General features: G+C 35.4%; 1 protein-coding gene across 3 annotated transcripts; it reads right to left on the reverse strand.

The window, feature by feature from the left end:
* Positions 1-500: 500 nt before the first annotated feature.
* LOC140837245 (uncharacterized) lies at positions 501-9,574 on the reverse strand. 3 transcript variants are annotated; one of them, XR_012119248.1, is made up of 4 exons: positions 9,373-9,574; positions 8,086-8,171; positions 7,231-7,302; positions 501-1,132 (listed from the first exon to the last, which is right to left on the reverse strand). XR_012119248.1 is itself a non-coding variant. In XM_073203335.1 (4 exons), the coding sequence occupies exons 3-4, from the start codon at positions 6,907-6,909 to the stop codon at positions 4,549-4,551; spliced, it is 1,536 nt and encodes a 511-aa protein (XP_073059436.1). In that variant the 5' UTR covers positions 6,910-7,302; positions 8,086-8,171; positions 9,373-9,574; the 3' UTR covers positions 4,341-4,548. The 3 variants fall into 3 exon arrangements, 1 of the variants encoding a protein (XP_073059436.1); XM_073203335.1 differs by lacking the exon at positions 501-1,132 and adding an exon at positions 4,341-4,642 and having other exon boundaries at positions 5,468-7,302; XR_012119249.1 differs by lacking the exons at positions 501-1,132; positions 7,231-7,302 and adding an exon at positions 7,757-7,973.
* Positions 9,575-17,013: the final 7,439 nt, after the last annotated feature.

A 17,013-nucleotide genomic window follows, 5' to 3' on the forward strand; every position in this document is an offset into this window, starting at 1 on the left:
GATTTGATTTACATCATTTTTAAACTATTGTCTTATATATTATTACCAAACCGTTGTATATTATATTTAAACCATAAATTGTTTAATCAATTAAAAAAATTGGGTGTGAAATATATATCAATTAACCCTTATATAAAATCAATTAAAACATCAACATATATATATTTGATCACAAACAGAAATATGTCATTCATAGAAGTGTAATCTACCAAACCAACAATTAAAAAAAGTATGTAACCATATTCCAAAAACTTTTAGTCAAGTTCACAAAAATAGAAATACCCTACAACCAAGACTTGCACATATCAACTCCAAAATATCTTCTATAGCTTGATGGAATGAATTCTCTGCTGGTGCATCTTTCAAAACATCATTACAGTGCCTGTGAAAATAAAAACCACATTATTCTAATGATTGTTAAATTTCAACACATGCACAACTTAGAATTAAAACGTACATATAGAACAAGTCATGTATAAAAAAGAAAAAAGTCTTGTTAGAAGACAATAAGCCATGAATTGAGAACAATATGCAATAGAAAAGTTTAAAATGGACCTCAGAGCCTAGAAATTTTTTGGCATAACCTCCACGCAAGTAGGGCATACCAGAAAATATAAAAACACACAACAACAATATATATATATTCGAAATAAATTTAAATACGACCATACACCACACCTATCACCTACACAGCCAGACCATACATCACACCTATCACCTATAATTACCACATTCTTTCAACATATGCCGAAAGTAATGAAGAGATCCACATGTCATGAACCAACAAACACAAAAAAAATCACATGTCAATCTAATATCATTTGTATTCCTGATCCACAAACAGAAAGGAAAAATGCAAGAAACCAAAATATCACTTTTGAAATCCTAAAGTAGAAACAAGAATTTCACCCAACTTAGAAGTTAAACCATGTGCAAAATGACTATTTCTGAAACCTCCCGTAAACATGTTAAAAAGTATAAAAATAATGTTCAAATCCGTTCAATATGAGCTGTATTTTTCAAATAAGATGAACTCATGTCCTATCTATTCATAAATATGATCATGTATGCATTCGACCAGCTCGGTGCGCACCTCATCAATTTCTTCCATATAATACTCCGTTTTTGTGAACTATGAACACACTCAAAAAGTATATTAGTAAAAAAAACACAACTTAATGAAATTTCAAAATGATAAGTAGCTAGATAACTTGTAATTATTTTATATAACCAAGATAATATTACTATCGATCTTAGTGAATCCCCCTCAAGAGTTGTAACTTCTTCAGTAATCTGCCTCATGAATCTCATCACATAATAACCACATTGTTTTGCATCCGGTTGCTTAGGAGCCTATGTTAAAAAAATGTCAAATTGTTTATTACAAATATGCGCATAAAAAAATTAGCTTGAATGAGAATTACACATACCTTTATGACTTCCTATTGTACACGCTTTCTTCCTTTCCTTCCCTTAGTTGAGTTAAACAATCTCAACGCCCTTCATTAATATTGAACATAGTTGATATATGAGTGTTTTTTCATTAAATGAAATGCATCATTAATATGGAATATGAACTCACATTTCCACAACATATTTCCAATCCTCATCGCGAATGCGGTGACTTAGGGAATCCACCAAATAAACAATCTCCTTATAAGGCACGATGACGGTGAGAGTCCAATGAAAACTACAGACGAACATAATAAGTGTATGTAATTCACTAAAAAAAAACAATTGAGAATTATATTAGAATCTTACTTACCCACAACAACTTGGAACCAAAACCACTTGATCCATTGCTGCACCACTTAGCCTATCCGCTAAAGAACTCGCCCTCTTTTTCAACCTTTCAGTTTTACCTCTTTTGTCGTGTATATTTTTTTGCAAATTTGGGATGCTGTGTGGATTAACGAATATGATTTTTTCAATCTTGTTTTCTTTCACCATCTTTTTATAAAGATGCCTGTCATTTCAATTAAAAGAAAATCAAAACTACACTACATACTAAACTAACAAATTATATGCATCTTATATAATAATATAAGAAAAGAACAAACAAACTTTAAGTTAATAGAAGACTTACCAAATGTAGACAACTATACAATTTCCAGAAATTGGCTCCAAGTGATACAAAGGACTGATGTCCTCAAAGTGCAAGTTAACTTCATAATCATCTGCAAATACTTCATAATCTAAAAGAAATGCTAATTTCCTTCCATTTTCAAGGGCTGTCTTACAATAACAATACACCATGCGCACTGCTCTTGGCACATTTGATGAAAAAGTCTGGTTTTTTTCGAAACTGACGGTTTTGTTCCTTTGAAGCTTCTGATAATTTTATTTAAACATATTAGATAGGTGCAATACTGGAGAATTTGACAGACATTTACTTTGAAATATAAGCATACGTGTACCTCTTGTCGTAGCATTATCAAATGATTTGGCCAAGCAACGTGTGTTCCTACGGCATCCACAACATTTTCACATTCATTGGGAATCGGAACTGGCAAAAGTGCTGATTTTTGCATTGCCTCATCAATGGATACACGCATGGAATTTTGAGGTAATGGAACACCATGAAGCAAGTTATTAGCTTCATTGACCTCAACAACTGTTCCATATCCAACAATGTCTGTGCTAGAATCCAATGTGAAAATAACCGCTTGACCCTAAAAGACAAATAGTTATGTCAATGAATTGTACTAACTCTTTAGTTAAAAAATATTAAGTACTATATAACCACAACAAATTATATACCTGTAAAGCAACAGATTTTTCCACAACTTTCATTTCGACGTCATTCAAATCTTCATAACTGGGGAAAAACTTGTCGATTTTCATTTCATTTTCATTCACTTGATGCAATTTTACCGAACAACTTCCTTTGTCATCAATCTCACTTTCCCATGCACCTTTTTTTGTAGATAATTGCTTCAAGTTTTTGAACGACAGCTCTCACGCGTCCACCATGTTCATCTGAATTGAGTGCTTTCGTGAGAATATCCTTTTTTGTCTCTTTTATTTCAAGTTTCCCCTCACGCTTTTGTTGTATGCAATCATCCTGTCATCCACTTGAAAAATATTAATTACTCTAAAAGGTTTCATTAAAATAAAATAATTTATTTTTATGTATAGTTTGTTCACAATCTTTTCTACTGTTATTTGCAACTCCTGGCCATCAATATCCCCTTCTTTATTCACTCGCCCTTTTTTTCCAAATAATAGCTCTATTGATATCATCATCGTTACACAATTCACTTGTCTACATACAAGAACCATCAAATGGTATTTGTCAAATATATTGAATGTTGAGAAAAAAACAGCAAATGCAATTATATATATCACATGCTAGAAAAACAAAACAGCCACCCATGTTACAAGTATTCATGCAAAGGAATGCAACAGTCACTTCTTGGGCGGCACAAATGTTGAAATATACTTACTATTTCTTCAAAAAATCGTGCATAGCCCTTACGAGAAAGGCGATGAGGGTATATGTTCTTCTTCCTTCTTTCCTTCTGTTGATCACTTAGTTCTAGTCAAAGTGAAGAATTACACATATAAAATATTTTTTAATTCGTTAAATACTTCATGGTGGACTTATTTTCAAAAAAACAAAAAAAGATACTTACAATGAATTTATCAGACATGCGAGTCATGACAAAAGAAATCCAGTCATCTCGTGCAAGACCATAGCCAGTAGGTGGTTGATCCAACTCCTCTGGTTTATCAACCTTGTTCGAAATGTATGTTTGAGTGAGATGTGATTTAAATTGACGCCACTTATTATTTGCTGAACTTAAACATCCCTTTTTCCAGCTTGGGGGAACATCAAATGTCAACTGTAAAACATCAAAATTGGAAATACATTAAAAAGAATTACATATATATAAACAATATGAATATTACTTGTGAAAAAACAATAGAACTTACATTAACAGATTCCCATATCAATTCTTTCACTTCACTTGGAACTTGCTTCCATGTCTTGTAAGTTATCTTAACATTTTCTCGAGCAAGCAAACCAATATAACTCTGCATTTCAGCAGCAACATCTCCTACTTGTTGTCCAAGCAGATTGAATCTTACCTCCTTTCGAATTCCCTGAACCCTCTGCCTAGAAAGCTTATCTAGATGTGTACGACCTCTAGATGTTCTTGTTGTTTCAGTGTCTGTAGATCCCAACATTTCCTTTCCATCAAAACTCTTGTCAGTAGAAGTAGATGCAATTTTTTCTTTGCCATTTCCAATAACAGCAGGTTGTCCTAAGCTCTTGCTCGGTTCATGAATTGTGTCATCATCATGAGACCAAATTTTAAGCTTTATAAAGGATGTCATAGTCCAAATTTAACATGTTCAACAAAAAAGCGAAAAACACATATCACTATAGAAATAAATACACAATATATATAACAAAAAATAGGATAAGAAATTCATTTTCAATAGAAATTCAACATATACAAAGATAAATTAAAGTATAACTTCAATATTGCCTACCCAAGTCCCATCACAATCTTTACATCTTCAAAAGTAAAATATCTTTGGTTAAACATTGTCGACCCAAGTCCCATCACAATCTTCACGAAGGCATGATGGTTCATTGTCGAATGCTCCGTCAACACCCATTGATGGTAACCCTCTGGTAAAAGATTGATAGTGAATTAAAGTGTCTTAGAGTTCATCACCATTGACATGTTCAAATGACTCTCTAGAAGGAGTTGCAAGTACAATACTCCATTCAGGATCTTCAGGATCTTCAATGTAAAATACTTGCTTTGCTTGACTTCCCAAGATAAAAGAGTCGGATTTGAATCCAATTCTTTTCAAATTTACCAATGTGAAACCAAGATCATCTACTTTAATACCATTATTATTCTCCACCCAATTACATTTGAACATTGGAATTCGAAATTTGTGGTAATCGAGTTCCCATATTTCTTCAATAACTCCATAAAAAACCATGTCTGAAACAATTGGGTTTTTATCCTTTGCACTGGAAACTTGCATTGTCTTTGCGATTAAGCTTACTCCAGAGTTTTGAGTTACTCGTATGTCATCACGTTCTTTTGTAGTATATGTAACCCCATCAATCAGATAACTAGAATACTTTAACACTTTGTTGCTAGGTCCACGCGCCATCCACTTCAATCCTTCTGATATTTCATGGGTAGAATGGTCAATTAAATGTGCAACCTATATTTTACAATGCCATAAATTTAGATTTTACGTAAGATACCAAGAGTTGTATGCATGTTAATATATAGTATTTTGGAACTTACAGTATCACGCAACCATTAGTAAACATTCGATTATGCTCATCTTGTAACAACTTTTTGGACTTGGCTTTATGAGGAAATCTTGATTTCAAATCCACCATGTGTTCCTTAACGAAATAATTTGCAATAGATAAACCAATAGAATGTATGCAAAGTGCATGAAAGAATTGATAGGTTAGATATCTTACTCGACATAAGGATCAATCTCAACATCATTTGTCAATACATGACGATGTGCTTGTTGCAGCTCATCATGACTAGTGGAGTACAAAACTGCTCCCGATAAAGGCTTAGTAAGTTCTACTTCTCGATGCCTTGATGGTATCCCAATTGTGTGGACATTAGATAGATAATCTGAGCAAAATTTGACAGTCTCTTCGGCAATGTAACATTCGGCTATAAACCCTTCAGGCCGATTGCGATTGCGCATATAACCTTTCAAAATCTTCATGAATTTTTCAAATGGGTGCATGTGCCTATACCAAATCGGTCCACACAATTTGACCTCCGGCACAAGATGAACAGTTAAATGAATCATTATATCAAAAAATGAAGGGGGGATGTACTTTTCAAGTGAACACAATATCAACACGATCTCTCTTTGCAAGTCATCCAACTTTAAGACGTCTATCACTTTACTATATAACACATTGAAGAAGAAACACAACTGGGTGATAGTGTCTCTGACATGTTTTGGCAAGACACCGCAGATGGCCACTGGAAGCAATTGTTGCATTAAAGTGTGATAGTCGTGTGACTTCAAGCCAACAAGTTTCAAATCCTTCATCGACACAAGGTTTCTAACATTTGATGAGTAACCTACATGTACCTTTACTCCCGACAAAGAATTGAAAATACTTCTTTTCTCATCCTTACATAGTGTGTAACATGCTGCTGGCAAAAACGTTTTCTTCTCCCCAATCCTTGGTGCCAATTCAGTTTTTAAATTCATTTCCAAAAGATCTAATCTTGCTGCTACTCCATCCTTTGTTTTTCCTGGAACGTCAAGTAACGTACCGATGAGACTTTCACAAACATTTTTTTCAATGTGCATCACATCAAGAACATGTCGAACATGTATATCTTTCCAATACTCAAGTTCAAAGAATATTGATTTCTTTTTCCAGCATGTTATCCCGTCATCGTTCTTTGACTGAAGCTTTCCGCTGAATTTTCCACAATGATAATTAATTCTTTGAACTCTTTCTAAAATTTCATTGCCACTCAATGGTTTTGGTGCGAGGTTAAATTCTTGCTTCCCATTAAATGCCTTTTTTTGTCTTCGATAAGGATGACTTGAAGGTAGAAACCTTCTATGACCTGTATATGACATTTTTCTACAATGCTTCAACCTTGTCGAATATGTTTCCTCTGCACAAATAGGACATGCATGATACCCTTTCACAACACATCCTGACATGTTCCCATATGCAGGAAAATCATTGATTGTCCATAGTAGAACAGCTCTAAGAGAGAAACTTTCTTCTCGATATGCATCATATGTTTCAACACCTTTATCCCATAAGCATTTTAAGTCGTCAATAAGAGGTGCTAAGTAAACATCAATATCATTACCCGGCTGTCTAGGACCAGATATCAACGAACTGAGCATCACAAATTTTCTCTTCATACACAACCATGGTCAAAAATTGTATGTGATCATTAAAACAGGCCAACAACTATATGCAGAACTCATCAAACTATGAGGATTGATCTCATCTGCTGATATAGCCAATCTAAGATTTCTTGGCTCATAAGCAAAATCTGGCCACATGCGATCAACTAATTTCCAAGAGGGCGAATCAGCTGGATGACGCAAGTATCCATCACGAATTCTTTTATCAGCATGCCAAGTTAACTCCTTGGATATCGTCTTATTCCGAAACATTCTTTGAAATCTTGGAATAGGTGGGAAATATCACAAGACCTTTGCAGGAATTCCTTCCTTTACCTTTGATTTGTTGCCCAACTTCCACCTTGACGTCCCGCAAGTAGGGCAATTTGCAAAATCTTCGTACTCCTTCTGGTATAAGATACAATCATTAGGACAAGCATGAATTTTCACATAGTCCATCCCTAATGTGCTTAAGCTTTTCTTTGCATCAACAAAGATGAAGGCAATTCATTGTGATCTGGAAGCATTTCTCCAAACAAAATAAGTAGATCAGTGAAACTTTTATCACTCCAACTATATTTTGCCTTCAAGTTAAATAATTTCACAACTGCAGATAACTTTGTGAATTTAGCACATCCAGGATATAAAGGTTTATCTGCATCTTCAAGTAGCTTATTGAATTGGCTTGGATTCTCAGCATAAGTTTCATATACCCAATGCACCATATCTATAGGTTCCTCACTAAATGATTTGTGTTCATCTTGTCCTACTCGATCATTATCATTCATTGAGTTCCCTTTCGTAGATCTTTCCCCATGCCATATCCATGTATTATGTATGATATGTCAAATCCATACCATTACAATACAAATGTGCCCTGATAGTTTCAACATTTTTTTTCCTTAGATTACCACATCATGCACATGGACAAGGTATTGCATCAGAATGGGAAGCATTTTTTAGTGCAAACTGCAAGAAAGACTCTACTCCAACATCAAATTCATGTGATAGCCTATCTTTTGACATCCATTCTTTGTCCATTGTTGGTACAACTACTCAGCTAACAATGAGCCCAAACCCTTCAAAACAATTTTAAATAATATAAAAAAAATCTTTTATTGATAGCCTATCTTTAAAATATATATACACACACATGTATACATAAACATAATTCATGTAGCTACTCCTTACCCAAAGTAGGCTAGTAAAACTCCTGCAAACTTCCCAGATCAGCATACACCTAAAGGCGCTGGAAGTAGTTCACATTCCTGCAAGACCTGCAACAGGTACATTTTCGGTTAAAGGAGAAGGAGAAGAATGTAAGAGAGATAAAGAAGAAGAAAAAAGAACTTGAGAGAAAGGAAAAGGAGAAGAAGAAAGAGAGGGAGGAAATTAGAAGGAATATTTTATGCTTTCAAGACAAATTTGTCTCACACACGATGTCGATGTTACATATCAATAATTTCTTAAGATACAACACATTCCTTATTGTGATAGTAATACTCAAAATTACAAAAACCGACCAACTTTAGAATTATTTTTGACCTCCCTAAATGATTACAAAATTTTGACAAATGCACCCGTATGAACTTAAAAAATATTTGTATTGTGTTCGATCACATTTGATTTCATGTCTTGGATTGTGAAAATGAGGCTATATTTATATTTGCTTTAAAAATAATGACCAAAAGTTTTACAAGATTTATATAAAATTTAATCTTACAGTTAACTCAAGCACGTAAAGAACGAATGAGATTTATTATTGAATTTTTTTATAATCTTACAGTTAACTCATTCCTCATACTTTGGGCAATTATTTTTATATATTTAAGTAATTAAAAAGTTAATTAGTGCCAATGAGATTTCTTCATGAAATTTTTTACACCGGCATAACTTGGTGTAGATGTCTTACTGAAATTTCTCTGTTTCTAAGTTTTTCAAAGCATTACTAAACTGCTTTTTTGGTTTTAGGCAAAACCCAAACTAGAAAATGGGGATTTCAACAGCATATTGGACCCAAATCTAGATGGCAATATCAATGAGATTCAAATGCAAAGACTGGCTCTGGCAGCAACCTTATGCCTAACTCAAGCAGCACAATTTTATTCAGAAAAATGAACGATTATTCAGAAAATCAATATGAACGGGCTAAAACTTTATGATTCAACATATATGTGTATTTACTGTGAATGTATATACAATAACACAATTTAACGAAAAAAATTGATATTTTAAGCAACTATGTTAATCCTGGGAGAAGAGCAAGGACGTGTGACAAAGCTCAAACAATGTACAAAATTCAAATGCTTCAGGGAGAGCATATTACCGATAAAATAAAATTTTAAAAGCATACTCATAACATAAATTCACAATCTTTGCACTGTTCTTATCTAGTGCCAGATCCATCAGCTACTTAAAACTAATGTAATACATCTCAAACAACCTCAAATGACCAAAATAATCGAGTGAAATTCTTACCCAAACGGATGACAAATCGCGCGCAGAATAGGACTAAGATTCACGACCTTGCCTTGCTCAAAACTCCCGATTAAATTTGCAATCAAGGTCGACCGGACCTGGGCTACCTTCACGGGTCCTCGGTGACGGCGAACGGACGAGCGGCGGCTTTGATTCGGCTGGGAAAAAGGAGGGAGCGCAACGGGAGAGGGTTTGGTGTGTGTATGTTAATCGCGATAATGTGCTGTGATTTTAAAGTGTGTGATATATATTAAGTGTAAATTTAAAGTGTGTGATATGTATTAATGCGAGAAGTACTACTGATCAGTGGGGGATAATTAGTTAATTGGGGTAATTGGTTTTTTTAACAACAGTTTTTTAAACCCTGTTGTTAAATGATTTAAAGTGTTGCTTTGCAAGTTATTTTTTAATAATACAACAACGGTTTTATCTAAACCGTTGTCTTAGGCTCAAAAAATGTACATAGACAACGATTTTATAAACCGTTGTCGTAGCTACTAAAAAAAAGTTGTTTTTCACTGAAGTTAATATACAACAGTTTTTAACACCATTGTTGTAGCTACATAAAAATGCGATCATAGACAATGCTTATTAAAAACCGTTGTCTAGCTACTAAAAAACCCGCTCATAGACAACGGTATAAAAACCGTTGTTGTTACCCATAAATAAGCAACAGGACAACGGTGTTATAAAAAAACAAGAAACAGGACAACGGTTTTGAAAACCGTTGTCTTTATATCCAAAAAGCACGCTCATAGACAACAGTTTGCTAAAACCGTTGTAGTTGACCCATAAATGACAACGGTTTTAAAAAAACCGTTGTCTTTGACAAAGAAAAAATTCACAAAGACAACGTTTTTCGTTAAAACCGTTGTTGAAAGGAAAAAGACAACAGTTTCTGGTAAAACCGTTGTCTTTTCACTGTTGTAAAATGTAAAATTTCTTGTAGTGGAATCTGCAATCATTGGTTCATCGAGGGTTGAATATTAATTTGAATTTGATAGCTGTGTGATACAATCATAAAATATTCATAGTGTCATCGCATGGACAACTAGAGAACTATTTCCCTAATGTACATCTCACACTCTGGCAATAGATTTCATACACTATTACTTCGCTAGATCACATAGGATATCCACGTCGCAGTTGCACCTAACCTCGCCACCTTTTGACCCTCACGGAGTCGGTAAACGATTCAAAGCACAATCCTAGTATGTAGAGTATGCTAGTCTCAAGCTCAAGCGGCCTTTATACTTGTTTTTAGGCGGTTGAAACGACTAGGAACAAATTTAGAATATACAGTGTTTACAAATAAGTTTCAAGATCGAATTACTATATATGCTGATTGCATGAGTATACAGATAAAGTAAAGTGAAACCATGAAATGTAAATTATATTAAAATAAAAATTGTTTATTACACTTGATTCATTACATTCTCTAGCCAACCGTTGGCTTGAAGGGCATCTACTCTAACACTGACGACGTTATAAAGTTGCGCTTATTCAAATTTTCTTTTTGTGATAAATCTAAAATTTGGTTAAATTCTTTGCATGCAGGATCAATAAAAAGTTGGCAGGGGAAGACTTAAGTTCTATGTCCAAATATTTTCCACCCTCAAAGGTTGCAATGTTGCTTAATGTATCACAAATTTTGTGCAGCATGATCCTGACACATTATATGAGGCATGACAGTATTTGAAGTATTTTTCGAGGAGATGCCACACCATGCCTTACCTATCTGGATTCAGGTAAAAAAGTTATATAATCGTTTATCTTATGCTAGTAGTGCAGGAGGTACACTCATGAGAAAAACACTGGAAGAGGAGTATGAATGTTAGAAGATATAGCACCTCACAATTAGTAGTGCAATCAGATAGGAACGTGTCAAAGAAACCAACTGGAGTTCACAAAATTGATTATTTCACAACTATTACTACCCAGTTTGATGTGTTGAATAAGAAAATAGACAAAATGGGTGTGACAATGACGTAGGCTGAGACTATCACTTGTGATATGTGTTGGGAATTCATAATAGCACCGAGTGTCAATTTGGGAATCCATTTCTGCCTGCTAAGAAAGAAAATTATGCTGGAAATAGACCATATAACAATCCCTACTAAAATAGCTATAATTTGGGATGCAAGAAACACCCAAACACCTCATGGTCTAACCTGAATCAGAATCAGTAAAATGTTGTGAGGCCACCACCTAGATTTGCACAACAGCTGAAGAATCCAAATTTGGAGGAGTTGACGCCATATCATTTTCAAAAACTAGATTTCATAATTATCAAGATGCTTGATTATAAATTTCGAGAATTATTTGGGACAACTGGCTAGTATGAAGAACTCAGTGAACTTTACCAAGTGATACTAACAAGAATATGAAGGAGAAAGTAAAGGTTATATCACTCAGGAATGGAAAAAAGATTGGTTTGGAGACGGAAGAAAATGATGACAAGGAGAGTGAAAAACATAAGTTTCATATCACTACACCTAGAACACCATCCAATCAACTAAGTATTCTTCCCCCATTTTTTGCAACATCGATAAAAGAAAATGTAGATGCTAGTTTTTCTAATCTTCTTGATTTTTTTTTTTAAATTTGCATATTAATGTTCCATTTTATGATGATTTACTAAAAATGCCAAGTTATGCTAAATTTTTGAAAGAAATTTTATCTAATAAGAGAAAGTTGGGGATCATGAGACAATGAGTTCGATTGACGAGTGCTCTCCAATTGTTCAAGACAAATTGTCTCAAAAGTTAAAAGATCCAAGGAGTTTTTCAATATCTTGCACTATTGGTTCTATTTCATTTACTAAAGCTTTATGTTATTTGGGTGAAAGTATTAACTTGATGCCTCTTTATATTTTTAGGTGCTTGGAATTGGGTGAGCCAAAGCCTACTACAGTTTCTTTGCAACTGGCTGACAGGTCCATCACATATCCACAAGGACTTATAGAATATGTGCTAGTCAAAATATATAAATTCAATTTTCCAGTAAATTTTCTTATGTTACGTAAACTCGAGACCGTTTCAAAACCTAACGATTCGTTTTAAAACTTCGACCAGGGTCCCGATTTTAACCCGAATCAACCTGAAACCTAACCGAATTTTTCCCAACTAAAAACATGACTTAACTCTACTTGTCCAGCCTCTAAGCCAAGTATTCCAGACTCCTTATGACCCCCAAACCATAACCAAAAGCTGCTGGAAAATTTCTGCTCAACCTAATCGATAACTAGCCGTGACCCTAGCACTAAACAACCGACCCTACACCTAACCAGTTGGGACCAGACATGAACCTATCCCACCTTAGGACCCTTCTGGACTAACCTAAGCACCACCCTCAGCCCTATGCACGTGCGTCCCTAGTTTCTCCAAGAAACAATCAAATCTAGCCACAAACATAGCCTATGTGTCCGCTAGCTTTAATCCACACATTGTCACGCTACCAACCGACCATAGACCGCCCTGAGGCCTCTTCACGACCAATCACGTCCTTAACCAACCCCTGGAACAAGCCATACCCCATTGCACCTCACCCCTTACTCGATCTAGCCATACCAAACTCAAACGTCCCTAGCACCAATCGGCCCTCATGCATACTCACCTAAACCACCCATGTTTCGACTCCAGCACCTAGGCCCCTCCATTACGGACGTGTCCAGCCCCCTAGCAGCGTAGATCGACAGCCCCTTACACAACAATGTAAGAAAACGTGAGTTATGAATGAAACAATGTGTATTTCATGTCAAAACTTTGCACAAAAGATGCTACATGATAAATCCATGAGTTTTACATTCAAGTACATATACATCAACATATATATGGTGTAAATGATGAGAAAAAAGATACATGGCGTGCCTTTGCTTTTAAACGCTTGAAAACTCAAAGATTTATGCGTAGAACGTGCACCGGAAGGGTGGGGGAAGAAATCCTTTGGAAGAAGCTTGAGGAAATAGTGAGAAACCTTGCTGGAAATTTCAGAAATTTGCTGCTGAAATGGGAGAGGGATGCCGTGAGTCGGGAGGGGTGGGTTTATGGATTGATTAAAATGGTTAAGTTAATATAATTACATACTAATGGTCCTTTAATTAAAATTAATGGTTTAAAAGGATTTTTGGCCCATTAAACAATAAAATAATCCTATCAAGCCCAAAACCCTCCCAAAAATATTTCGTTTAGGTACGTTTTTGAAAATATTTCTCGAACCCTTTAAATTTTTTTCAAATCATTAAAAAGTGTATACCGGTTAAAAATATAACCCAAAATACCCAACCAAGGCCCATTTTCAAAAAAATCATACTTAAAAACACCTCATATTAAATAATTAAAAATAATTATTCAATAAAAATATTTTTCTAATTATCCCCGATCTCCGTTCCTCGTACGAGTACGAAATCCAACTTAAAACCCTAATGCATGAAAATTTAGTAAACCATGAATTAAAACAATGCATTTAATGCAATTAAAAATAAATTACTTAAAACACCTAAGAAATTTGATAATTTGTATGCATGTTGTTCACGTGGATCTTCAAATTTTCGGTACGTTACATTAGCAATTTACCAACCCACGAGCTTTGTTGATCTGATGGGCGCAACAATAAGAGCCGAGACAAACATCAAGCACCGGGAGGACGAGAACAAGAATAAGTGCCCCATCTACCAAAGCCACCATCATGGGGAATGTCATAGAAATTCTGGTGCATGATTTGATTGTGGGAATCTAGCACAAAAAATTGTTGATTTTCCCGTACATAAGAAAGGGACAGGGTAAAGTGCTGACGCTACTCCCAACAAACCGAAGGAAAATAAGCCTAACGCTCGTGTGTTTGCAATAACTCAGGAAGAGGCAGATGAATCAAACGATGTTGTGGAAGGTACCATTCTAATCGTTTAAATTCCAGCTTATGTATTGTTTGATTTTGGTGCCACTCAATCGTCCATATCTAAAAGGTTAACTAAGTAATTAAGGCTTATACCTGATATACTTGTCGAACCCTTCAGAGTAGCAACTCTCACTAGTAAGACAATTGAAACACAGAGGGTGCACTGAGATTGTAAAATCTGTATCAATGGACACATATTTCAAGCTGAATTGATTCAACTAAGCATGGTGGAGTTCGACGCCATCATAGGAATGAATTGGTTAGCGAAGAACCGTGCATTAGTAGATTGTCACATGAAGAACGTCAAACTACGAGCTCCAAACCAAGAAGAAGTTGTTTACTATAGCAAAGTCAAGAAACAAAAATCCATGCTATCCACTTCCCAGACTTGGAAAGCCATGAAAAGCAGAAAAAAGTTTACTTAGCTAGAGTATGTGATGTAAAGGAAGAAACTATACTTGCGCTAGAGAAGATTCCGATCGTACAATAATTTCCGGATGTCTTTCTTGAAGAACTCTCTTGCACAGTCCCCGACTGTGAAGTGAAATTCGAGATTAATTGGGTGTCCAATGCTACACCAATCTCAAAAGCACCATACCAAATGGCTCCGATTGAAAGAACACAAAGAAAAACTTCAAGAATTGTTGGACAAGAAGAAAATCCGACCAAGCGCATCTTTGTGGGGAGCTCCTATCCTATTTGTAAAGAAAAAACGGAAGCATGAGATTTTGTATTGATTATCAGGAATTGAATAAGATCACAATGAAGAATACGTCTCGTTTAAAAAGATAGATGACCTATTTAACCAACTAAAAGGAGCTACAATATTTCCAAGCTCGATTTAAGGTCAGACTACCACCAACTAAAGGTCAAAGCAGACGATATTTCAAAGACGGCCTTCATGGTAATGTCGTTCAGATTAACAAACGCACCGAAAGCATTCATGGATCTCATGAACAGGGTGTTCAAACCGCTGCTTGTTAAGTTTGTTGTGGTTTTCATCTACGATATTCTTGAATATTCATCAAAGGAGGAGGACCACAAAGAACATCTTTGTCTCACCCTCCAAACGCTTGGAGAAAATTAACTGTACGCCAAATTCAAGAAATACGAATTCTGCCTAAAGAGCGTCACATTCTTGGGACACGTAATATCAGCATCAAGAGTATTTGTGGACCCTAAGAAGGTAGAAGCAATCATGGATTGGTCGAGGCTAAAGAATGTGACAAAAATTCCAAACTTCTTGGGAATAGCGGGCTATAATCAAAAATTTGTTGAAGGATTCTCTTCAATAGCCATACCCCTCGCTAAACTCACCCAAAATAACTCTAAGTTTCAATGGAGTGAAGAATGTGAGAAAAGCTTTGAAACTTTGAAGAAGAAACTTGCCTGTACTCCATTATTGGTATTGCCAACTGAAGGAAAAGATTTCACCATCTACAACGATGCGTCAAAAGGAGGTTTAGGATGTGTGCTCATGTAAGATTGGAGAGTAATTGCCTACGCTTCAAGACAACTAAAACCATATGAGCAAAACTATCTGACACATGACCTTGGACTAGCTGCAGTGGTGTTCGCACTAAAAAATTGGAGACATTATTTTTGTGGAGCCAAGTGTGAGATTTTCAATGACAATCAATTCCTCAAATATTTTTTCACTCAAAAAGAACTAAATATACGGAAGAGACGATGGATTGAACTCCTGAAGGATTACGACTTGACGATAAGCTATCATCCTAGCAAGGCAAACAAGGTAGCAGATGCTTTGAGTAGGAAGAATATGATCAAAGTAATCCTAGCGTCACTTTCAACACAACCATGCCTTCAAGAAACGATCAAGATAAGTTAAGATCGAGACCCCGCTTAGATGAAACTAAAAAAAAAAGGCTAAAGAAGGAAAATCATCGGATCTCCAAACAGATGACAAAGGAGTCGTGTGGTGAAATGACGATTGTGTGTACCCGACATTGAAAATATTTGACAAGAAGTGATGTTTGAGGCACACAAATCAAAATTTTCAGTCCACCCCAGCACTATCAAGATGTACAGAGATTTGAAGAAAAACTTCTGATGGAGTTGAATGAAAAAGGACGTTGCAATATTTTTTTGTAAGTGTCACGTGTCCCAACAAGTCAAAGCTGAGCACCAAAGATCTGGAGGACTTCTTCAACCTTTTGAAATCCTGGAATGGAAATGGAAACATATTTCCATAGACTTTTAGTTGGTTTACAAATTCTAGACAAAATTATGATGATATATGTGTAATTGTAGATAGACTCACAAAATTTGCACACTTTATACCCGCCCACATGAACTATAATCTGGAAAACCTGGCAACCCTATACACGAATAACATTGTACGATTGCATTCAGTTCCAGCTAGCATACTATCAGATAGAGACCCGAGGTTTGTATCTCGTTTTTGGAAGATTTTTCAACAAGTTATGGGGACTAAATTCACTCTTAGTACATCATATCACCCTCAAATCGATGGTCAAACTGAGAGGACAATACAAACCCCTGAGGACATGATGAGAGCATGTGCTTTAGACTTCAGGGGTAATTGGAGTGAACATCTGCCCTTGATTGAGTTCGCTTCCAATAATAGTTATCACAAAAGTATTGGAATTGCACCGTACGAAGCTCTGTATGGGCAAAACTGTCGATCACCACTATTTTGGGATGAATTATGGGAAAGAACCATCACCGGACCTGAACTAATCCAAGAAACAAAATAAGGTTATT

The sequence above is a fragment of the Primulina eburnea genome, chromosome 7 (genome assembly GCF_022965805.1).
Source record: "Primulina eburnea isolate SZY01 chromosome 7, ASM2296580v1, whole genome shotgun sequence".
Classification (NCBI taxonomy): Eukaryota; Viridiplantae; Streptophyta; class Magnoliopsida; order Lamiales; family Gesneriaceae; genus Primulina; species Primulina eburnea.